General features: G+C 40.3%; 1 protein-coding gene across 1 annotated transcript in view; it reads right to left on the bottom strand.

Moving 5' to 3' along the window:
- PCP4 (Purkinje cell protein 4) overlaps positions 1-17,124 on the bottom strand; it is a 36,724-nt gene extending 19,600 nt beyond the window's left edge. Inside the window, exons 1-2 of the mRNA XM_075713421.1 lie at positions 17,107-17,124; positions 16,230-16,281 (exon numbers count right to left, since the gene is read on the bottom strand). Of these exons, the coding sequence (XP_075569536.1) occupies positions 16,230-16,281; positions 17,107-17,124 (70 nt within the window). The remainder of the gene's footprint in view (positions 1-16,229; positions 16,282-17,106) is intronic.
- Between the last annotated feature and the right edge of the window lie 7,945 nt (positions 17,125-25,069).

The following is a 25,069-nucleotide window of genomic DNA, read 5'->3' as shown; positions in this document are numbered from 1 at the left end:
AGCACCTCAGCTGACACACACAGTTGACCAACCTCAGATCATTACTCCAGCCCATTCTAATATATATAGATTCATTTTTCCTTCCTCTATTTCTGAGGATTACAAGCCCCATGAGCTTACAAGGTTAGTATCTAGAAGAAGGACTAGAAATTTCATGCATTTCCTCTGCATCAGAAAACGCAAGCTGGGTTAGCGCAATCAAGGATTTAAGTTAGGACTTGAATTCCTAACTGACACCGCAAGTGTTGGCATATGCAGAATGCACAGCATATGGCACACCCCAGAACTAGTCCCTGTTGCACTAAAACCCACCTCATTTTCTTCACTGCTTGAATTTTAGACCTGAATGTAAACAGAAACAATTAAATATTTTTTTCTTCTCTTTTGTTCAGGAAACCCAATTTTTACTCCTTCCTTCCTTCCTTCTTTCCTTCCTTCCTTCCCAAGCTAATAAGGCAGACAGAACAATTAAAAGCCCTCTTGTTTCGAATCCTGCTATTTTAAAGACAGCTTTGTCTCCTTCTTAAATGTGGTACTCTTCTTCCAGATGTTTCTTTGCTGCCTACTCACCTGGCTCTTGCTCAAATGTAGTCTGGGAAACAGAAAATGTTTTGTGAGACTGGAGAGAAATGAGAGACTTTGGGGTGAGGGTTAACCATGACTCCAAATTAGAGCATTAGTCAGTAACCTTCTTTTGGTGAATGTATATTCTTTACTGAAGACCCAGACTGGAACTGCCTGGGAAAATTAGAAGAGGGAAAATCAGGCAGTTAGAGGGAGAAGTAGGATTTGACCTAGCTGTGCTGAAGAGACATGAAATTCTCTGGGGGAAGAGAAAGAATGAAGAGACAAACACAGCATGAGGGAGACAGTAAGAAAGCAAGCCAAAGAAGAAACTGCTTGTGGAAAAGATGAAAGGAAAACTTCAGTTTTTATGAAGATGGGAAGAAAGTAAGGAATAACTAATTTGACCTACTGCAGCAGCCTGGCCTGCCTGGCAGAGAGGACCAGTAGCTTGGAATGACCCCAGTGCATCCCACTGCATCACATGCTTCATCCCACTCTCATGGACACACTCACTTGTTGCTTGTGAGAATAAGGGGTCTCACTGGCAGAAAACTATCTATTTATACAAGACAATGACTGGTTAGAAGCTTCAGTATAGTGAATGTCTCTTGGGCCTTGCATAAACCAGCAGAAACGACTGCCAGAATAGCTATGGTAATTTGCACCAGCTGAGGATCTGTGTCTCTTTTCTGCTGCTTACCTCAATCTGTGCAACCTGTTCTGACTGGCAATAACCAGAACAATTTTTTTTTTTTTTTTTAAGCAAATTGATCAGACTTTCTTCTGAAACAAGCCACTGGGGGTGCAGAACACATTTTTTTTGAACTGCCTGAACTGAAAGTCTACATTGCTTTTTGTTTTGTTTTCTGACATGCTTGGTCAAGCTTATCAACTGTTTTGTGACATCCAGACAGCATCACTTACAACAACAAAAGGTATCCCTGACACTGGAAGAGGAGCCTGGCAGCTTTAGGCTGGATCATTCACTATCTCAGCAATTATACTGAAATGTTACACTGTGATGAACAAAAGTGGAAGCTGTACTCAGCCTCTTGCTGCTAGGCCAGAAATCTCACAAACACAGCAGAATAGAAGCAGTTGCTCTCTATCTCAGCTCAGGTTAATTAGATGCTAGCTTCTCTTCTGCAAGTTCAGTCAAGAGATCTGCCCCTAAATATTCTTCATGGTACTACATAATCCTGGCGAAAACAACTTACATGCATAGAAAATTACTGTGGTGTCCTAAGAGTTGTGCGAAGCCTGAAACTAGGGTCAGGTAGTTACAAAACCTTTCTATGCCAAGTTTCAAGTAAATTTGGATCTATTTATACTTTGGAGAGGAAAACAATAACTTAGTGATCTTGCATAGTACCCACTCTAAAAATAATGGCAGTTGTGGATGTGCTTACATTTAGGTTCATTAAAAATTGAAACTTTCTGAACCAAATGGAGTGGGAGTTACAAGCTCACACAAACAGATATATGGGGGAGAAACTACAAAGAAGCACTAGTATCCCTTGATGCAGCTTTCTTCACTGATTTTTTGTGTGCAGCATCTTCTATTGCAAGAAGACAAAGAACTAATAAAAGGAAGAAAATATATATTCTACTTCCAACTCACCCTGGACCACAGCCAGTCCACCAGGTAAAAGAGAAAATGCCAATGTTAGCAGCAGTAATCTTCTTAAGATGATGAATAAAGACAAAAAATCTACACTAATTCTGCTGCATCTGAGAATGGCCTCTAGATTGCGTTGTTCACAAGGTCTGCCTGTGGCATGGGAGGAATGGAGGGAATAGCCAAAAATACAGTTTCTTTTTGATGTTCTTCCCTAATGGAATGGTTTTTAGCTAAGACCTCCAGAGGACTCCATCCCATGACTCAGTCTCTTGCTTTTTATTTATGGGGTCCCTCATTTAAAAACCATAAATATTTAAACAACAGTTGTGACACTTTTCTCTGGCATAGGGCCACAGTTTCAAAGAGGTCCAATAGTCAGTGCAAACTGGGTCCATCAAATCTCCTGGACATGGGCAGAGCAGCTCCAAGTCTTGCACCTGGTCCTATGGGCATATGACATGGGCCTGTCTGCCAGTGTGCTAAGCCTATACAATACTGTTTATGGATCCTTAATCTCCAGATTGCTTTCCACTAGAGTCTAGCAGAGCTATTTCTTTCTCTTGAATTTGACAGAGAAAGGAACTTAAGCCAAATGTTTAAGCCAAAGTCTTAAGTTTGTCTGAGATGAGACAAAGTGGTGCTGATGGATAGAGTGATGACTCATGACTGCTTGGGAAAGCCTGTGTCTGTGCCTGCCACTGACAGCATCTATCACCCATTGATAAAAAGGTCCAAAACCACACGTCTTCCATTTGTCTTCTTACCTCCTTGGCTAAAAGAAGCCAGGAATGCCTTTTTCCAGCTTATCCTAGACAGCACAACATGTCTTTGCCTCCCAGAGGCAGACCTCACAAGAGATACACAGAGTTTAGTTAGGAATAGATTCATTGCAAAGGTCATCAAGAAATTTTTGCTAGTGAAAAATACAGCTGTCTGCTTTATGAACAAAATCAATAGATGAGGTCATAATACACCTGTGCTTTGCACTGTCTGCTAGTAATTAGTCTGCTGGCTGCTAGACCAAGAGGTAGCTGCTTCAGGATGCCAAACAGCCTTGAATCCAGCTGCCTCAGCTCTGTCGAGATGTCCTTCCCTATGTCGGTTCTGGCCCCTGGTTATTTGAGGTGAAGAGAAGGGGGGCATCTGATTCTCATCTATGCTGTATGAACAGCCATCTGTATAACCCAGGATGGAGGTATATGCACTCCCATCATACCCCAAGATGGGGCCCATATATAACTGGAGGTCTGGTATTATGTGTACCTCCACATCTTTTCTAAAGGTACCACACCTGATAACCTTTATTCAACTTGGTGAAATCAGTCTAAGGCCAGAAGGATAAACGTATCTTCAGGCTTTATTAATCATTCCCCTCCTACCCTTCTGTTTACCTGTACCACATCTGCCAAAAACCAGAGAATCCAGCCCAGAATTTTCTCCATAGCTAATTCTTGCTTTCTCTCAGAAGTTTGGGTCAGAAACTCTCTGCAGTGTCTATAGGAACCTCATCCCCAAATTCTTAAGGTGCTACCAATTTTAATGAGAATTAAATTATTTTATGAACATGGAAATTATTAGTAAAAATCATTTAGATACACTAGTGCAGCATTGTTTAGCTGGAGAAAACAGTGCCTATATAAAGAAGGCAGAATGAACATAACAAGCCCTTAAAAAACCTACAAAAGTAAAGGAAGGACTGATCAAGGCTCATCTAAGCTTCAGAATACCAGAAGCTAGCTACCAGAATACCAGAAGTTAGCTACCACTAACTACAGAATACCAAAGTCACAACGAATTGGAAGTTAATGCACCACCGCTGTGCAATAAAACTAAAGATGTTCAGGTGAGGGACACTCTCTCGTACACATTGCGTTTGAAAGAGAGCAAGCTGTTGCAACACATTCTCAGAAAGGATCACTTCTGCAGAACCTATGAAAGTAGAAATGACTTAGAGTAAAAAGGCCACTAGCAATCCCAAAGGCTAACTCTTAGCTGTCTGGCTATCAGTATGAGATCTGTACCTTAGATTAGAAACTGCAGAGCCAGGATAGTTACTGTTGGATTAGTACAGACACATAATGAATTCCAAAATCCTACAATAATGTGTTGTTTTTTCTGGCTATTAGCCTGGATTTTAATTAGTTTGTGCTAATGAATACATTTGCACATGTCCATTTTTTATTGGCAGCCTTTAGAGGAGCTAGTAAATCGGTCACTGTGGAGTGCCAGTGTTTCACTAAAACCTAACAAATAATTAATGCTTTCCCCACCTAGAGTCAACCAGCAGTCTCAGGAGTTTTTAGGTATAAATTAGAATGAAAGATGAGATACTCAAAATACAGTTGGAGTACTCATTCATCAGCTGTGATTAAATAATGTTACTGTGAGACCCTAGAGAAGTGCTGAGAGCTGAGTTCCAGTCTCTCACAGTATCTCCCAGGAGCTGCCAGAGCACCCTGCCCTATTTTCCACTGTGACTCTCAAAATGCCTTTTCCATATCTGGTGCTATCCAAGTTTCTTCTTTTCTTGAGAATTCCTCCTTGGAAAATAAGTATTTTTCTCAGTCCTTCCTATTCGTAACCCACTGCGATCTAGGGAAAAAATGAACCAATACCAAGTGTGCTTGACCAAAGCAAATGCTTTCATCAGATCCAGTATCCTAGCTAACAAAGACCCCAAGCCAGGAAATATTTGGATGTTTTCACATCCAGATTTCCATAGAGAAAATGGCTGGAAGAGATGACATGAGGTGGCCAGGATCAGCCAGATCTAAATAAGGATGGAGTTGCTTGAGGTGGGATTAAGGAGAAATTAAGTGCCCAGGTCCAAAACTCACATTCTGAAAAACCCCGTTGAGCATCCATTTAACTCCAGAGATATACAGGCTCTAGACTTTTATTTTAGTATTACCCACAAGTTCCTCAGTCTTGATAGAGTTGAGCAAATCAGAAGCTGTTTTATACTTAAATCAGATTAGGATCCGTAACACCAGACTCTCCAGAGAAACTCATTCTGGTAAGTATCATGTCACAAAAGAATACATTTCTCTGTTGACAATAAATGGAGCTTTAGGTCTTGCACACAGATGTACACCAATACAGCCAGGCAAGAGGAATTTCACCCCTAATTGATAGAGAGGGGCAGAATTTACTATTATTAATCCTAACAGCTCCTGTTCAGCATAGGAACCCAAGACACATGGGGGCTGAAGTCCCACTTTGAGACACCCTTCTATTACATTGCACTGGAAATGCAGGCACTTTACATAAGGTCCTGAAATCCACTCTGAGCACCGGGACTGAAGGTGCAGTTTTGCGCTGGTTCATGTTGTAGCATCTAATTCCTTTTTGCAGCCTTAACTGCTCTTTGTTCTGGTCACTAGTTCAGCTAAGGACCAAATTTTAATCATGTCTGTAACATTCCTGCTGTTCTAAATTCTGGTGCCTGCTTACACAAGGGAGCTTGATAACACCAAATTACAAGCTAATTTTGGAGCATCAAGCTAAGTGCATTGAGACAGCTGTGTGCTATAAATTAAAATCTTAAAACTTTCAGGAAAAAATGATTAATCATTTACCGAATTACTAACAGACAAGGAACTCTTAAGTGGAAAAACATTTTCATTTCATTTACAAAACCAAGTCTTCTGGAAAAGAAAAATAACAGAACAAAAGAAAAGCCTAGCATATGAAGTAAGGCAGACAGTGTGTACAGTCAAAAAGTGATGTTTCTGCAACAGTAAATCCTGGTAACCACTGTTGTGCATTGATTGTGTTCCTTTCTCATTTTTCACTTCCACTAAATTAAAAAACATGCTGCTGAGCTACATCCACCTCTTGTAGCCTTTTAATCAACTGTTGTTAGTGTCTGGGAACATATAGAGATAGATCTGCAACTTGTGCAAGTCAGTCCAGCTCCATTGACTTCCAGTGTAATTATGCTAGCTTACATATGCCATTGACTCTAGCCCCAAACCTCCCTTGATGATGTGGGGACAGATTCATCTCATAGGTAACATTACTGGTTTTACCAGGGTTATCTAGGGACTGGCTTGACCCGTGCCCTTCATTTGGGTTCCTACCAGCAGCAAAGCAGAACTAAATGTTTGTCTTCTCAGAGTATTGATGACAGCACAGTTTCAAATGAGTGCACATTGGTGGAAGCAAGCCAGTGCGTGTCAGCTACATGCCAGTCATGGCAAGAAGTCTCGTTCTCCCTGGTGCATAGTCAGGCAGCACACTGATAATTACAGACTGATTTCCAAAAGAAATATGGCACTTGTCAAAGGCATAATTTCAGTTCTGCCTTTCCTCATTAACACTTGACAGGAACTCCAGCATATTTATCATACATCTAAAAGGCAAAAACCACCAGCATCACCAAAGCTTTATTATTATTTTTTTTTCTTCATTTACAACTGACTTTTTTTTCCTAATGATCTAGCCTGATCTTTACAGACCAGCTTCTCAGAAAGGATTAGGGCTCCTACCACCTTTCAGGTGCTCAAACACCCACTGAATTAGGCACCTCCTAAGTGCCAGGATCCCAATACTGCAGGAAGCTGGATCTAAGTCACATTGGTGTTATTGAAAGGACAAAGAAACCGAGACAAAATCTTACTGAACAGGGAAGTAGTGGCTGTCAGCTAAGGGTGGAAACTAGGAGACAGAAAGGCCAAACCCGGAGTATAACAGGCCACAGTCAATGCAAATATCAAGAAACCCAAGGACAAAGGAGCATGTCAAGCTCCTTGTTGGTATCCTGAAGAGGCTTGGGTCTCAGACCTAAACAGTGCTCTTGCTACTTTTATTTTTACAGACTCCATTCTTTCAGGGAATACCATGAGTAGTGAAAACTACTCCTACATGTTCTCACTGAACCTGGTTTGCCTGACAACACAGTAAGCTTTTTGGGGGGGAGGGCCAGTGGGCACCATCTAACACAACAGGGCTGTGATCCTCCATTAAGTACTGAAACTAAGTTACAAGCGAGCATAATTCATGATTATTTTCTTGGGCTGCTTCTAGTCAAAATACTGCAGGAATGCTGCAGCTCTACTAATTTCCACCTCTTGCAAAGGTACAAAAGAGCAGACTGTATGAGTGACCATATATAAGTATATATACTTATATACATGTGTTCATTTCTCATATTTTTAGAAATGCAGCTGAATTTTTGGGTGCACTCAGTTGGAGAGCATCACATGTAAAGCAGGCACACAAGTTTCCCAAGTTGTATGCAGGCACTGTATGCAAAAGCAAGATCCCATAAATTAATCAAGTTATTCTTGTAGCAAGCTGGAAAGAAAGAAATGGACTGGGGCAAAAATTGTTATTGTTATCTCTATTTTTAAATACTTGGAAGACACTAAGTTACTATAGTGGTGAGAGAACCATATAAGTACCTAGACAGATTCATTTGTAGCAGGACTGTTAAGTGTGAAGGTTTTTCCATCTCAAAGGTGCCAGCTAGGGACCTTTTCCTCAAAGGTAAGAAAAGGAGAAATACATTTTGAAATAATTTCATATTTTTAAGCCCTTAAAAATCATTCTTCTATGGTTGTGCTGTTCTGCTTTGTTTTTTTTCCCCTATGGGACTTCTGCATTTAATTTACTCTCCTGGTACTCTATCATCAGATAGGAAACCATTCTTTTCCTCTCCAGTGCAGTCCCAGGGAAGAAAAAACCCCAAAACAACATGCAAAAAAAACCCCTGCATAATTAACATCATATAGCAACATATACACAGACACCCTTCACGTGCATAATGCTATATTCTTTGTGTCAGTAGATTAACTTATTTGGTAGTCATGATGTTATAAATGATACACATAATGAAAACTTGTGGGGAATTCCAAAGACAGAACATTGGCCAGACTACATGAACACTGCTGGCTCTGTTAATTGATGAAACTTTTAATACAATGCTTTTGTTTTAAAGATGCTTCTGCCTAAACATTTCAAAATGAAAGCTTCTCATTATCAGATGAAGTGCAGCAGTAACGCACAGTATCAAACCCGATTCGTCAGATAAAAGAAGAACAAGAACAGTATCCACTATCTTACAAGTATTACTTAAGTTTAGATTAGGTATATTCATTACTTTAAACTCCTCCAGAGCATGCTCTCCATGAAACCAGATGGCCACAGCATGTGTACAGACATGTGTCAGAGTAGGTGAAGTTTCAGTACAGAAGGTGTCTACTTTATCTCAAACACACATAAAAATGATTGCTTTAAAAGTTTTTGCTGCTAGATAAACATCAGAAGTTGTGATACAAAAAATTTTGTGAAAAAAAATCCCTCATTGTCATCATTGTCCCAAATAAATAAGCACACAGTATTCCTCTAGAGAGGACTTATGTCTGGCCTCAAGAAATGGAAATTCACCTAGGAGAGGAAATGAAGTTCATGTATAATTCCCATCCCTTCCTTTCAGCATCCTCTCTAAGGAAGATCTGTGAACAATCTGAGAGCCTTATTATTAAAGGCTCAATCCGTCTTTAGCTGAGACATGCTGGCTGCCTGAAGAGATGAACGGACTCCTTGATAAGCAGACCAGTCTGGGCAAAGGAAGAGATACAGACCAGTAGAGGGCCTGAGACTTAGCGTAAACTTTATGTGTAGCTGTGCCCAACAAAGTGCCTGAAATGACACTCAGCAGATAAGGTTGCCTGCAGTGTTTTTGCCTTGCATAGCTATGCCTTCAGACAGGATTCATCTAGAACTGTTTACTTTGAATTTTTCTCCTAACTGTCATCTGAAACACTCTCAGCTACAGATCATGGCATTGAGTTCACAGAGGATTTTTACACCTCCCTCTGAGCCCGAGCGATCTGTACATGACCAAATACAACTTATATAACCATGCTGGGGGTTCAAACACTTCTGTATTTAGGCTTTGTGAAGATGTTACATTATTTGATGGTTGCATATAGATCTAGGAATGTTGGCGAGACACAGACTTTCTATTTTGAGAGATATGGGATGAAGTACAGCAAATAATTCTCATCTCACTTCCTAAATCCCCACTAGTACCAGTTAGGTTGTGTGAGATAGGACAGAAATTGGCTCTAGATATAGATTGAAAGAAGTGGAAGAGAGACTGCATTACTGACTGGGAGACCACATGCCACAAAAGCACCACTTTGAAGGGACAAGAGAATTTTAGCAGAACACCAGAGTGAGAGACAAGAGGGCAAGGTAATTTTCCTCCCAACGCTCAACCTAATACCCAGGAAAACTCAGTATTAATTAGTTTCATACAATACTCCCCATTCTAACTTGATTAATGCTGTGGGCATGAAATACCAGAGAGAAGCAGTCTGAAAGGGTTGTCTTGGTGTTTTTTTTTTTTTTTTACATTGATTCAGCAGTTGCTTACAAGACCTATTTCATCTTTTGCCATACAAGCAAAGACAGAATGCACAAGGCATTGCAATGCTACAGCTCAGTCAATGTCCTTTCCTGTGACTAAAGAACATGACCTCTAGACCCGGGCAGATACAGTAAACCATGTTCCATGAGATCCTTTGAATATTTATACGAATTAGCCTCATGTGTTCCCTTCCTTTTCAAAATCTTTTTTCCACAAGTAAGTTTATTTGTAAGGCTGTTCCCAAAACCAGTACATTTTTACATAGTCATTGGAGAATATTAGTGGAAAATTAATTAAGTTCTTAAACAGATATTTATATTAGACCATACTACAATAATGATCCTGGCCTCTAGCCAGGAATTAGAGCACTATTAAGCTAAGCACTCTGCATAAATAACTATGAAGTTGATTATTCACTCTGTCGGGCCTAGCAAGATTCTTTATTCCTGAGTGCAGTGTGCAGAGTGCAGAATTTCCCAAATTCCTTGAGCAGATGAAGTAGGTGAATAGATTGTTGATAACACTGCAAGATGCATATCCCTCTACCAGGAAAGCTTACTAGAGAGCTATCTCTATTATACCATGCATGACTGTTTTACAATTCTTTACTATTACTGTTCATGTTTTCTAGAAGCATTCAGATTTAAGTGAGTTTAGATGACTATTTTAGATGTAAAAGAAAAATTTATTAACTCTACTCTTTCTTTATCCTTAGGTAGAGGTATCCCATGGTGTACTGTACGGAGAGGAAGAAACACAGAGCACTTATTCACTTATTTTCTGACCACACCAAAGCAGAGATCATAAGCCGGCAAGACAAATGCTTGAGAACGGAGGAGAAACTGAAGAGGGCTTCACTTTTTCAGTACAATTGACCATCTTGCCATGATTGTGTAGACCTCAACCACAACATGTAAGTTCATGAAAGACCTATTAATTTTTGTTTCACTCAAACCCAGGAAGTTATAGAATTCATAACATGAAAACATATATTTTGTTATCATAAATATTCATATTGCTGAATGCTAAATCTGGTATTCTGAGAAAATGATTAACAAATATCTATTAATAATCACATGACTTATGTACTTTCAGAAGAAAGGGTGAGATCTTTCTAATAGGAAAAAGAGTGATTCTAAATTTGAAGATAGAAATAATTTGTTCTGTTACAATTATTTCCCTGCCAGTTGTGTATACCATAAGAGCAGATTGTATGATACCAGCTTGCAAGTTACTTAGCAAAAAAACCACAGGTAATGTCAAACAGAACATAGGTTAACACTTGTCACTTCTCAAAGGAACTTTGTGACATTGTCAAGGTAGTAAGAACACTAAGGTAGCATGGTGGACTGACCCAGGCTGGACACCAGGTGCCCACCAAAGCCACTCTATCACTCCCCTCCTCAGCTGGACAGGGCAGAGAGAAAATACAACAAAAGGTTCATGGGTCAAGAGAAGCACAGGGAGAGATCACTCAGCAATTACTATCACAGGCAAAACAGACTCAGCTTGGGGAAATTAATTTATTACCAACCAAAATCAGAGTAGGGTAATAAGAAATAAAACCAAACCTTCAAACACCTTCACCTCACCCCTCCCTTCTTCCCAGGCTCAACTTCACTCCCAATTTCTCTACCTCCTCCCCCTGCAGTGGCACAGAGGGATGGGGAATGGGGGTTGCGGTCAGTTCACCACATGTTGTCCCTGCTGCTCCTTCCTCTTCAAGGGGAAGACTCCTCACACTCTTCCCCTGCTCCAGCATGGGGTCCCACCCACAGGAGACAGTCCTCCATGAACTTCTCCAATGTAAAGTCTTCTCATGAGCTGCGGTTCTTCATGAACTGCTCCCCACGGGGTGCGGCTCTTCAGGAGCAGACTGCTCCAGCATGGGTCCCCCCAGGGTCATAAGTCCTGCCAGCAAACCTGCTCCAGCATGGGCTCCTCCCTCTCCATGGGTCTACAGGTCCTGCCAGGAGCCTGCTCCAGTGCAGGCTTCCCATGGGGTCACAGCCTCCTTCGGGCACATCCCCCTGCTCTGGCGTGGGGTCCTCCCTGGGCTGCAGGGGCACAGCTGCCTCACCATGGGCTTCACCATGGGCTCCAGGGGAATCTCTGCTCCAGTGCCTGAAGCACCTCCTCCCCCTCCTTCTTCACTGACCTTGGTGTCTGCAGGGCTGTTCCTCTCACATTCTCACTCCTTCTGCAGTTGGTGTTGCACAGCAACTTTTCCCCCTTCTTAAACATGTTATCCCAGAGGTGCTACCACTGTTGCTGATGGGCTCGGCCTTGACCAGTGGCAGGCCCATCTTGGAGCCATCTGGCATTGGCTCTATCAGACACAGGGGAAGCTTCTAGCAGATTCTCACAGAAGCCACCCCTGTGGCCCTCCCACCCCACTACCAAAACCTTGCCACACAAACCTAATACAGGTGGGAACACCCTGTTTTCATTTAGGATGCATCTGCAAACATGGTAGGCCAGATTAATCATAGAATCATTTAGGCTGGAAAAGACCTTTAAGATCATCCAGTCCAACCATTAACCTAACACTACCAAGTCCACACTAAACCAATCAAGGGTAGACTAGACTAAACCATGTCCCGAAGTGCCACATCTACCCGTTTATTTGAACACTTCCAGGGATGGGGACTCCACCACCCCTCTGGGCAGCCTGTTCCAATGCTTGACTACCCTTTCCGTAAAGAAATTTCTCCTAATATCCAACCTAAACCTCCCCTAGCACAGCTTGAGCCCATTTCCTCTCGTCCTATTGCTAACTACTTGGGAGAAGAGACCAACACCCACCTCACTATAACCTCCTTTCAGGTAGTTGTAGAGAGCGATAAGGTCTCCCCTCAGCCTCCTCTTCTCTAGGCTAAACAATCAAACCAGGTGAGCAAAAAGGAAATTATAGCTTCTTATCCCACACTGAATCTATTAGGCCAAGTCAGATTCATATAGGAGGGGGTGCATGGGGATAGCACTGCTGTCTTCCCTCTGTCTTTTCTACCACAGAGAACAGTATTATATAATATAATTTACAAGTTAAGTTCATAATGGCGTACACAAGTAAGTATGTCTTGGTTTTCAGGGACAGTGAGGTCCTTCAAGACCCAATGATGTTATGGCAGCTAGAGTTACATGGCTCCTATGTACAAATTTTTTTTATACAGGTGCTTCTGGATGCATAGTATTACTGCTAATTATTAGGGTGGTGTTTCTTTAAAAATAGTCCTTCAATCAGTTTTCACCCAGGAAAGCTAGTTTATGTAATTTACTCACAATAATATTTTTGTTCTTCCCACTCTGACAACAGAATGGAATTACATAGACTTTCCTGACACCAATATAATATGGTGTGGATGGAAAAGCTACTCAGCTTTATACAGTGCCCACTGAAGCTATCAGGAGCTCTTCCATTGACTTCATTAGCCACTGATGTACCATGAGAGTACATTGTAATGAAATAGTCACTCTTCCTTTAGGAAGACATGAATCACCATCTGAGTTTGATCATAACCTGTGAAAGGACAAACTACAACTTGTTTAAAGGGTCAAGATAGAAAAATGTCATCTAGGGCTTGACCAGCATCCAGTGAGATCATTGAAGGTTAACAGCAAAACTCTTCGCATGAGTAAAAGTTACTCCAACATGAGTCATTATCCAATGTTTATAGTACTAGTACAGCTTTAAGAACTACCAGGCTTGTTGCTGGACAAAACCCAAGAAAATATGGTGGTATATATGATACAAAATATAGTGGAGAGGAATCCTGTCTGCTAATGACCTCTGAAAGAGGAGAAAAGGGAACTCTGTCCCCCACACCTTACCACCTAGCAGTCTGGAAGACTATTCAAAAAGGCAGCTGAGGGAAGATAACTGCTGATGAATGAAGGTCCCATGTAGGTACAACAGTCCATCCATCAACATGACAACCAGTACAGTTTGTGTACGGGATTTTCTTCTCCCATTATCACAAACTCTTGTACTGTGCCATATCACTGCTCCACACTACTGATTTTTCTGAAGCTTAATCTTCTCCACTGCCCATCCTCCTGAGCCAACAAGCAAGGCTGCTAGAACGAGGTAGTGCCAGTTCAGTAGACACTGGGACTGAGCCTGCATTTTGCGTGTTGGAAGGGAGGCTAGGTAAGAGAGACCACTGCTGTGGTGGTAGGAACTAAATACAACTAAGGATATAATGTTGCTATCTAACAAAGGTCAAACAAGAACATGCATTCATAACTGTCTACCAAAACTACCATTACTATAAAAGGAATCTTCAGAGATTGAATTTCCCTGAATGCTTTACAGTGACAGCAACACCATACATGTCTTCAAAGAAGCCGATTGCCATGGTCATTAGTTTTATTTTGTCCAGTTTTGAGCCAGCCTAGAGACAGGCCCAAAATTCATTTTCTACAAACAATGCATGAACAAAACCTGACCTATTGCAATGTCTCCACTGTACAAATCAAAACCCCTGGAAACAGCTGGGCATGTTTATTTCTTGTTAGGGCTAGTTTTCAGCAGCTTTTCCTGATGTTGTAATCAAGAGCAAGGACAGTGACCGGACTAGTTTGCCTTGCCAATATTTTCATAGCATGACTTTTTTTTTTTAAAACAAGATGAAAGGGTTTTTGCTTTCTCCCCCCCTCCCCCCTTTTCAACAAGAGGGAAAGTTTCCTTTTGACAAGGAAACGAACATCTGAAGAGGCTGATAACAGCCACAAAGAAAATTTAAGACATGGACATATTGCAGACTTCTGGCCAAAACCCATGTAACAGAGGATTTATATTGTGTATGTAGGTTTACAGCACACCCCAATTTTCAGAGGATTAAATCACTTCTGCTTGAGTTCTAACTACACAGAGCTAATAAGGCCAAAGAGCTATACATTTCTGCTTCAGGTACAGCAGGCTGTATCTATTTGTCTAAGATTAACTGCACATCTGCCTATTTATATTACACCTAAATTTACGCTACAACTAGAATCATATATATTTGTGAATTAATGATGCAGCCCTTTCTCACTCAAAATTCCCTTTGAGAAAAAAAGAATTTGCTTTTAAAAATGCTGCAGGATCAGTAAATCTTAGCTAACTTGACAACATGACAACTTTATTTGGGAAGAAATTCAAGGCAAATGAGCTCAGTTCATAATGTGTTCAAACAGTAAAGAGAAAAACATGCTTCCCATGCTGCGCAAATGGCTGACATAATTTTGCTTGCTTTCCTTTCCCGTTAACTTGAGAATGCAAATGGCTTTGTTGCCAGGGTACATTTGTTCACAGTAATTCAAGACTCTATAACAACCCAAAATATTTATTTCTTTTTTCCATTCTAATTTGTGTTTTATCATATTGGGAACATCATCTACAGATTTCATTTACTGTAACATTATGCAAACAGCCCTTATGGGAAAGTCACCTCTCTAATAGAAAGACTAAACATAAAGATGTCTCCTAATGTTTTAGGATGTGTTGCCTCAAAGGGCCCAAAGTTCTGTTCAGACCAACACGTAAAGGCCAAAACTCATATCCAAAATAACTGCTCAAATATCCCATCTCAGAAAACTCTTGGCTTTTCAGAGAAGAGACTTATATTCTTCCTGCTTTTCAGTAGATGGTATGGACTACCAGAACATATTCTTTTAATTAGAACTGGATGATCAAGCAGAAGCAGACAGCATATTTATACAGTTCAATCCTCATCCTGTTCATGAATGTCTGCAAACTGATGCTGCCTCATATTCAGCTAGGTATATAATAAAGCTGATCAAAATGTTTTTCTTTGAAAAAATGTTTCTGATGGTAACTGTATTTTAATCAACCATCTGTGTGTAAAGCATTTCTGCCTCCTATAGGAAATAAAATGAGATTTCAGCTAAAAAACAATTGCTATTTTCACTGAAAATTCAGTTTGACTTTCTTCAGAAAAAAAAAAATCAACATTTTCAATTTTTTTTCTGACTAGAGTTGTTTGTGTCACTTAAGGGGCAGAAATTGGTTCCTGTCAGCCCATTTGTTAAAGTGTGAAAAAACCAATGACTCACCCCTTAGAGCAGTGGAGCATGAGTCCAGATTCACTCATGTTGAGTGCCAAAGGTAGGAGCCTATTTGCCATATGGTCCTTCCATGTGAGCTGCTCCATCCATAGCCTCTCTCTAGCAACACTCAAATGAGCTCTATGCAAGTGGCTTCTAACTTTGGTATCTTAGTTATGGGCCTAAAATTAGGTGGGATGAATCAGACCACAGAAACTATGTTATGAGCAAGTCCTTTGTAGTTAGTTTACTTTTGTTCACCTTCCCCATTCACATAGCAGCTGCTCATAATACTTAACCTAGTCTCTTGGTGTCCTTTTCACGCATACCTAACACTGTCTTGGTCTAGCCTCATTTGTATCTGCACTGACTTCTACAGAGTCCTTTGGTTTACCATAGTACAAGCTCAGAATCAGGTCTCTACTTTAGCAGATGATTTGAACATACAAATATAATGCAAACAATCCCACTGAAGCCCTTTCAGTTTTAAAAACACATTCAAAAGATAAGATACAAAACCAAGGCCATTACTACCGATGTCTATCATTACAGTAAAAAATATTTTAGCTCAATTTGACTCAATATTCTCCATCAAGAAATACAGTCTACCCTTACCATTCTCACCAGATGTCTTGTCTTTTCCATTTGTAGCTCCGGTTCCTTGTCTCTGTTCAGAAAAAAAACCCAAATGGTTAGAACAAACTGGAATGTGCATTTTCCCCTTGGAATTACTAGCATTTACAGCCCAATTTCTCCTCGTTACCTTGGATAGTCATTCACCCTCATGCAATGTTGCTTTGAAATACTACCAGTCAGAACAGGAATGCTTAGTACCATTTAGGTACAGCTGTGTAACTATGTGTGCAACTGTATATAATTAGCACATTAGTGATGGGATATGTGTAATCAAGTTTCCAGCAGTGCAAGGGTATCAGCTACTGTACAACATCTCTTCAGGTCCCTGCTGTGCCTCCATTTCCATGATTATTCTGACCTGACTTTGGCCAGAAAACTCATCTTTCAGCTTTGGCCACAAGTGGAGATGCAACTTCCCACTTCAATTCCCTCTGTCCAAGGAATAGCCTCATGACTTTCCATTAAACAAACTGATTTAAGTTACTCTACTAAATAACACATGGCAAACACCAGTGCAGTCCAAATAACTTTTCACAGTGGCAAGACTGTATTAGTGTGGTTACACTGCTAGGTAACTTTCTAGCTTAGGAATGATCACTCTATGAAAATTATACTTCATCTCCCAGAGAAGACATCTCACAGGTTGAATTAGGGTACTTTAGTACATATGGCAAAACTTGCATTTCTTATGCAAAATTACTAAAGAATTTGTCCTCTAGGGTTGTACATGTAAAAAACCTAGGAGTATTAAATTCAGTGAATAAATCCAGCTGCATTCAGCCATCAGAGGCAGCACATCCTCATGCATCAGGAAAGTTAACAGCTACAGTAGCACTGCAAACCAAATGGTTTGTACCAAAATATGGACAGTCATACTGACTGTCTTATAAAAACTGATACAGGCATACTTATCTGAAGGTATTTACTCTAGAATATCTGGTTAAAACATTCTCTGCTGCTCTGGTTTCTGTCCATCTCCCACAGCGGTGGTATTTTCAGGGTATTCTGTATATATGGACCTAATCACAACATAAGTAAAAACCTTCATGTGTTCTCTTAGCTCTTATTATAGAAGCCAGAGAAGGAAAGCAAGCTCTTCAAACCCCTCCGAAGACAAAAAAGCTACATATGGTCTATCGTGCATCCACATGCCAGTGGTGGGCTTTTTCATCTTCTCTGTGGCAGACTTCAGTGCATGTATCTGCTCTACTGGCTCTGCCTCATCTCTCACTCTGTTCAATGAGACAGAGCATCCCTAGAGAAAACAACTCTGAGTCTATAACCACAGCTATGGTCTCCCCATGTGATGGGAAATATATTTGTTTCTCCCTGGAGCCCCAGAACTAAGACAGGAGAGAAAACTTGGCCAAAGGGATAAACATCTCTTACAAAAGCATCCAAAATCAATAAATCCATACAACAACCAGTTTTGCTAAAGATATTAACCTTTATGCCTTTATTTAAGATTTGGTTAATATTTCTATATTTCATTTTACATCCACATTTGAAACTAGATTTTAGTGTTAATTTATTGGGACCTCCCAAAAAACCAAAATACTGGATTTTTCCTATCTGTAAAATGGTAGCATTTGGGAGTATTGCTTTTTCCTCCCCTGTTTATTTTTAAATGCTTTTTCAAGTTGTCTTATTTCCTGAGTGTTTCAGGCTGTGCTACTTAGCCTTTATGAAAGCTTCTCTTTCCTCCCTAGGCTATACCTGTCAGGTTCAGTCTGCTATTGATGGAGTGCTGGAATATGGATCCACACATTTATTTCATGTCTCAGGATTTCCCCTCAGGGAGAGGGGAAAGCTGTCAAAGAAAGCAAACAAAAACTTGGCTTTTGTCAATGAAGGTTTTTCTATTCATGAGGTCAAGATTTTTCTTTAAGTCTTGAAATCAGTCTAAGTATTCTACAGCCATTCATTTGATTTGTGACCACTGGACATACACAGAATGAAGCCTGAAAGTCTGCCAAACAAGCTTCTGATAGTCTTTCCTTCAGTTATATACATATTTTGATCTATAAGCACTGTGCTGTCTTCCAAGTGAGTACAATGGATTTGAAAGTAAAAATCAGTTTCTCATTAACAAGGCACTGAAGCTTATGAAAAAGCAATACACAATGTGATCATCCACCTGCAAAGCCTTTCACCTTTTGTTTCAATACAGTCAGGGACCTATTTTTTAAAACATTTTCAAGATGCTGGTACTATTAGCAGCTGGAGCTTCTTGCTTCTTTCATCACCTTTCATGATGTTACCACAGGCTGTGAAACAAAGCTTAGTTTTTTAGTGTCCTTCAGAGCACAAGAGGACTAAACATGAGGCAGAGTTACTAGAGTTATTTTCAAGAAGCAACAGATGAAAGCCCTCCAAAAGCTGGTATAACAGATATTGTCCTCAGATGCAACAGATCAAATTAAAATCAATTAAATAGAAGAAAAACAATATTAATTTCTAGGGTTTGATTTTAAACAGAAGATCCCCAAGTTGTTTTCCATATTTTAAAAGATAAAAGCAGTCTAACACTTTGTTTCCTCTAACTTGTAGCCAGCTTCCTTCATTCAAAGATTGCTTCTGAAATTCCCCCGCATTTCCTAAGGCAAGCACTATGACAGAAGCATTGAATAATCTTTCCAATAGGTATCAAAGAAAAAACAGAGCCAAAATGAACATGAGTGCAAAACTGTAATGATTATACAGTAAAACAGGATAAACAGTTTTGTTGCTATGTTGCGTAGGAGGAAACATAGTTTATGACTGCTTGAGGCTATATTAATTTTTAACTCAGTGGTTTTACAGAACAAAGGAACATCATTAAAAATATCTCCAAAATCAAAGTCACTCCCAATTTGTCAGAAGAGGAAGGCAAAAGGACTACTGCCATATGCCCAAAATCCCAGTAAGAAAAGAACAGGTTTACTTTCCTGTTAAATTGTCAGTGCTATACACAGCAGCTAGTTAATGTGGTATGAAAAACCATATTAAATTAGTCCCCTAGGTGTACAAACTAAGGTCAAAAGTGAATATGCAGCCTGGAGGACTTTTCAAGAACGTTAAATTACTGCAGCAGCTTTTCTACTCATTCTTCTAGCCCCTCCTGCACCGCTAAGCCAAATTTTTGCCTTTAATCTTACATTCTGTTCTTATCTTGAAACAGCCTGACCTTTTCAGTTATGCTTCCAATTAGCACCACAGTGTTAGGGATTGTAGCCAGGTGTTGATTACAGAATTTTGGGGGGCATAGGGGTTGTTTGTTTTTCAATGAGCCACAGAAAGCCCAAGATCAGGGACATGAAACTGCCAGAAAGTTCTCTGACAAATGGGCTCTTACAGTAATAACATTATTCTGCTTCTTCACCTCAGCACAGGGCCAACAAGGTACAGCAGGCTGTATCCCAGTAAAGCATAGCTAGAGATTTTCAAAATTATATTGTTTCTACATCAAAGAATGAAAGAGCATCCAAAGGTAGAATTAAGAGAATAGAAACAGTGGAAAGTTTTGTAAAGTGAAGAGCAGAAAAAGAGTCAGTGTAGACTTGACTCAGAACAAAAAATAATTTCATTGACACATATGAAATATTATCAGGATGTTCTGTACTCATTGACAAGAACAGCAGTGAAGACTGCATATCCTAAGCTTTTCTTAAGCCTTGTTTTGCTACCAGGTCCATCCCTAACAAGAGGCATTACATGTGTGTGACAGAAGGAAATACATGTTGGTACAATACAGCACAAAAATGGCTGTGGGTCAGCCAGCTGTGTGCCAAGCAAGCCTTTATTCTGCACTACCATCTGTTCTCCATACAAAGTTTTCTCTATAAGAGATATAAATTAATATAAACTAAGCTATTTCATCAGCATCTTTTTTTCCATAGCCTTCTGCTTTCATTAAAGAGCTGCTTTAGCCTCAGCATGAAAAAAGTACTGAAAAATACATTTTACAAATTTATAAAGTTTATAACTTCTCTGCAAATACAAAATGTCACTGTAAATATCTGCTTAAGGACTTTCCATGTTTTCCAAGTAAGGAAAGCTTCCTAGTTAACAGCTGAAAGACCAGGAGATACAGCAATTTCTACCTGCTGTTTTTCAGGACTAAAAACCTCCTGTACAGTTCCTCAAATTAAGACAATTAGGGTTGACTTTATCCAGGAACAATGTAAGAAACAAAAGTTCTTACAGGCTGATCTGAGTGTTGGTTGATCTTTAAAAGTACTGAGAGTTTTAGACTACTGAAGTAAGCCCCAGTTGAGGTTCATTAGGCTATGGGCATAGGTAGATCCCAAAGCATACTTAGTATATGACCATTACTGCCTCAAGGTTCATAGCATGATTTTTAGTTTCCCCTAGGTGGAATTTTGAGGATATTACATGAGCATGCACACTTCCTACACACTAAAGAATGAATTAGAGAAATCTGTATTAAAAACACAGAACGGAAGACCCTATCAAATGTGGGACCTACATACTTCACACGGCCTCCTTTTCCATGTATCCCCTGTCCAGTCATATTATAGTCAACTCCTCTGGTTCTAAGAACCCACAGTTTTCCATGTTTTTTAATACCAGGTATAAATTTGCTATTAAAAAAACAGGAAGATAACCTATTCAACTGAAAAACAAGTAGTGGGCACCAAGGGAAACACCAGCTTTTGCCAGTAGATCAATACATTATGCATACATACCACTTAAAAATAATTACGTGATGAGGTGATATCCTGAGCCTACTGAAATCAACAGGAATTTTGCAATTGCTTTTCTTTCATGCTCTAGCAAAGAACACAAGCTGTATGTCAGAAACTAAATGAAGATCCAAAATTTAAGTAGGGGCAAGAACCAAGCAGCTATGACCTGGAACGAGTGGATACACTCTCCAGAATTCAGGATTTCAACTCTTTACTGGAGATTTCTGTTTCACTATGTTTGACAACCTCTTTCTAATGTCATGTATTGACTTGAAACTATAGCACTCAGCATTTCACACATTTAGGTGTGAAAAACATTACTCTTTACCACAACACAGTAAATAATTTGGTAGTAAGAAGGACAAAAGATATTACCATGTTTAAGGTAAAAAGTTAAGAGCAGGGAAAATGATGCTGCTGTGACAAAGATTTCTGTTTACTGAAGCTGCCAAGGGATACCTAGCCTCTAAATAATGGGACTGGAATTTAGCACCACTATTTTTTGGAATTATGTATCAAAAGCATGAAGATGGACAGCTGGGAGAGATTAGGTGTACTGCTGGCAAGCCATGCACAAGTTCTGCTGTTTCACTCATTCTCTCGTATTATAAGTCTTCTCAAAACTGGTCTGCAATACAGCCATATGGTAAATCCTAAGCCAACTTCTGTGACATACAGGTTCATTCACATCAGTAAACAGCTAGTCACCTAAAGAATATCTGCAGGCAGAACTGAAGAATCCCAGAGAGAAGCTGGAATATAGTCATGAAAATTGTGTTAGAAGCTACATAAGTAAACTTTCCTCACTGGTCTATTTGTGCCTCCTTTACAAGTTCCTCCACATTTTTATAGATGTGGTACTGAATACTTATGAGATAAAGTGTCCTTCAAAGCCCACATTTAAGGTAACTGCATCAAGTACAGAACATCTAGCTAATATTTTGTCTGAAAGATAGGTAAATCTGATAATGTGTCTGTTACTTCTGTCTTGCACATCATTGTAAGAAATCAGACCACATTTTCTGGGCACCTGACAGTAAGGAAAAATATTTATCAACATACACTTCAATACAAAGCAGCTCATACCTGGTCATGACCATGCACTTCTGGTACAAGTGACTTTCTGGAGACTACCACTTTTCCCCGGCTGCTCTCACCATGGGATCTCAGTTCTTTAGGATATGGCCTCTCACCTATCATAATCATAGAATGCTTTGGGTTGGAAGGGACCTTTAGAGGTCATCTAGCCCAACCCCCCTGCAGTGAGCAGGGACAGCTTTAACCAGATCAGGTTGCTCAGAGCACCGTCCAACCTGACCCTGAATGTTGCCAGGGATGGGGCCTCTACCAGCTCCCTGGGCAACCTGTTCCAGTGCTTCACCACCCTCATTGTAAAAAATTTCTTCCTTCCTTATGTCTAGTCTAAATCTATTCTTCTTTAGTTTAAATCCATTATTCCTTGTACTGTCACAACTGGCCTTGTTAAAAAGATTCTCCCCATCTTTCCTGTAGCTCCCCTTTAAGTACTGGAAGGTCGCAATAAGGTCTCCTCGCAGTCTTCTCTTCTCTAGGCTGAACAAACCCAACTCTTTCAGCCTGGCCTCACAGGAGAGGTGCTCCAGCCCTCAGATCATTTTGGTGGCCCTCCTCTGGACCCGCTCCAGCAGGTCCATGTCCTTCTTGTGCTGAGGGCCCCAGAGCTGGACGCAGTACTGCAGGTGAGGTCTCCCCAGAGCAGAGAGGCAGAATCACCTCCCTCGACCTGCTGGCCACACTTCTTTTGATGTAGCCCAGGATACTGTTAGCTTTCTGGGCGGCAAGCACACATTGCCGGCTCATGTCCAGCTTTTCATCCATGTAGCACCTTCTCTGCATGCTCCTTTACACAACAGGAATTTTCTATAGCCAGTTTTCTCTGGCTTGCATTGCCAGAGCAGCATAATATTGCCAGAGCAAGAGTGCCAGAATCCATCTTTCAAGACTGGCTGTCAAAACTAAACGATCCCTGGCACTCTGACAATTTTTATAATTATCTTCCTGGGTCAAGCAGTGTTCTACTTGACTAGCTCTTGATTGTCCTTAATTTTATTAAGGCTCTCCTATAGCTATTTTAATACATTAAAACTCCACAGGTGGGCTGAGATAAACTGATGGGATTCAAACTGCAGTGGCTAAAAGTTGGCACAGTGACCAGCACTGGTTTTCTATGACTTCTGTAGTCACTGAAGGCACATAAGCATGCACACTATCCTCCTAGAAACCACAGTAATATTTGTCAGAAATTAACAACAAGGCTGTGGATAACTACAGATTCTTTTCCTTCTAGGCACTGTGGATGACTACCGGGCTCTTGCTATTGCAATGATCTGGGCAAAATACAGTCTCTTTGCAATTTCCTTTCAGCTTTCTATGAAGACACAACCTGGACCTTGGCATTCATATCCTTGCATCTTTGACAGTTATTTACACTGGTGCAAATTAAGTCTCGAATGCTACTTTCAAACACAGAAGGAAAGCACTATATTCAAGGTATAGCTGTCCACAAAAGCTGCAGCCTGTGTGAAAAGCAGACAATTTACCAGGTTGACTGCTGATGTACTGGTTGCTACATTTCCCCAGGAAGGAGGACATGCAGGTTTAGGTACTGTTTAATCAGGGTGAACCCACAACTCCCATGAGACAGCACAGAGAGGCATGCTGGTATAAGGCCCCAGCCCTCCTGTTGATCCACTGGACAACCCTCACAGAAAAAGCAATGGGAACTGAAGGAGTAGCCGTGAAGCTGGTGCTTCTCACAGTAGTTGAAAGGCAGGGTTGCAGTCCCCAGTCCTGGGTGATTTTGTTTGCAATGTGGTCATTGTCCATGGAAAACACATTTTATTTACATGCCTATGCAAAATGCATGCTCCACCCGATAGGCAGAGTGCCTTAATGACAGGGGTGTTAGCACAGTTTAAGTGAGGCAAATACCCTTAAGAGATACAATTTGTTCACTTTCATGCAGACAGAGCTTTTGACTTGAGTAAGTCCTCAGAACCTGCACTTCTGAGCATATGCAGTCAACAGACCTTCAGCACCCAGCACACTTTCAGGTTAAATAAGGAGGCACCTGACAAAAATGGGCAGAGAGAATCACCATCTGGGATATAAGAACCCACTTACAGTGCTGTTTTTAAATATTCTAATAGCATAGAGAAGAACTGTCACTGTGCCCCACTTTTGCCAACACTAGGCTGTAATTTATAATGAGCACAGTGAGAACCTGCTGATTTTGTATTCAGATTCAATACAATGTTCTAAACAGAATATTTACACCAACACCAAATGTAATCAACATAATTAGCACAAACAGTAGCTTGCTTAATATTTAGGTTATTAGCATATTTTGAATTAAAACATTATTAAGCAGATATTTCTCAAAAAACATTGTAATCACAATTTTTTTTTTCCCCTGAGACAGGGATTAATGGAATCTTTGAAGTTAATTTTGAAAGCAGCAGCAAGAATGTCTTTCCGAAATCCTGTTAATTACCATGCCAGCCGTGGAAGTAATCCCTCTTTTCTGAAGGAAATGGAGGATTTGATCCTGCAAGGCTTATTTACAGGGGTAACTCATATGTGGACAAGTAGTGTTCTTCAATTCAGCAGAATTACTTGCGTGAGTAGAGCTGGAACCTCAGTGTGGTACTGTGGAATTTCTCTAAACTGCATCTTAAGTTTTGTTAAGCAAAGGGCAAAGAGGGTAAAATCAAGTACAGAATAAGCCTTCTCACACCACCTGCCAAAAAATTACCTCAGCTCTTATTTGGACATGGGTGATACAACCCGTATCCTAATTACACTGGAAGTTGATAAAGAAGAAACATCAAGGTGACCCAAGAGGAATATTTCAGTTACATAAAAATTGATTAAGCTGGATGGCATAAATGAAAAATGACTGGGGTTCTAAGGTAGTCCCTTCCTTTTTTCTCCTATTATTTCTTATCTATTGGAAGTATCAGACCTGGCACTACAGTTCCAGAAAGGGCATTTTTAGGCAGGAAACCTGCCTTAAGAACTCCTACTTCCCAGTCTAGCCCAATCCAGCTACACTTTCCCATCCCCAAGGCCTCATTTGTTTGGATACAATTG

The sequence above is a fragment of the Pelecanus crispus genome, chromosome 1, assembly GCF_030463565.1.
Source record: "Pelecanus crispus isolate bPelCri1 chromosome 1, bPelCri1.pri, whole genome shotgun sequence".
Classification (NCBI taxonomy): Eukaryota; Metazoa; Chordata; class Aves; order Pelecaniformes; family Pelecanidae; genus Pelecanus; species Pelecanus crispus.
The sequence above is the reverse complement of the archived record's forward strand: the minus strand, read 5'-3'. Positions and strand labels throughout refer to the sequence as shown.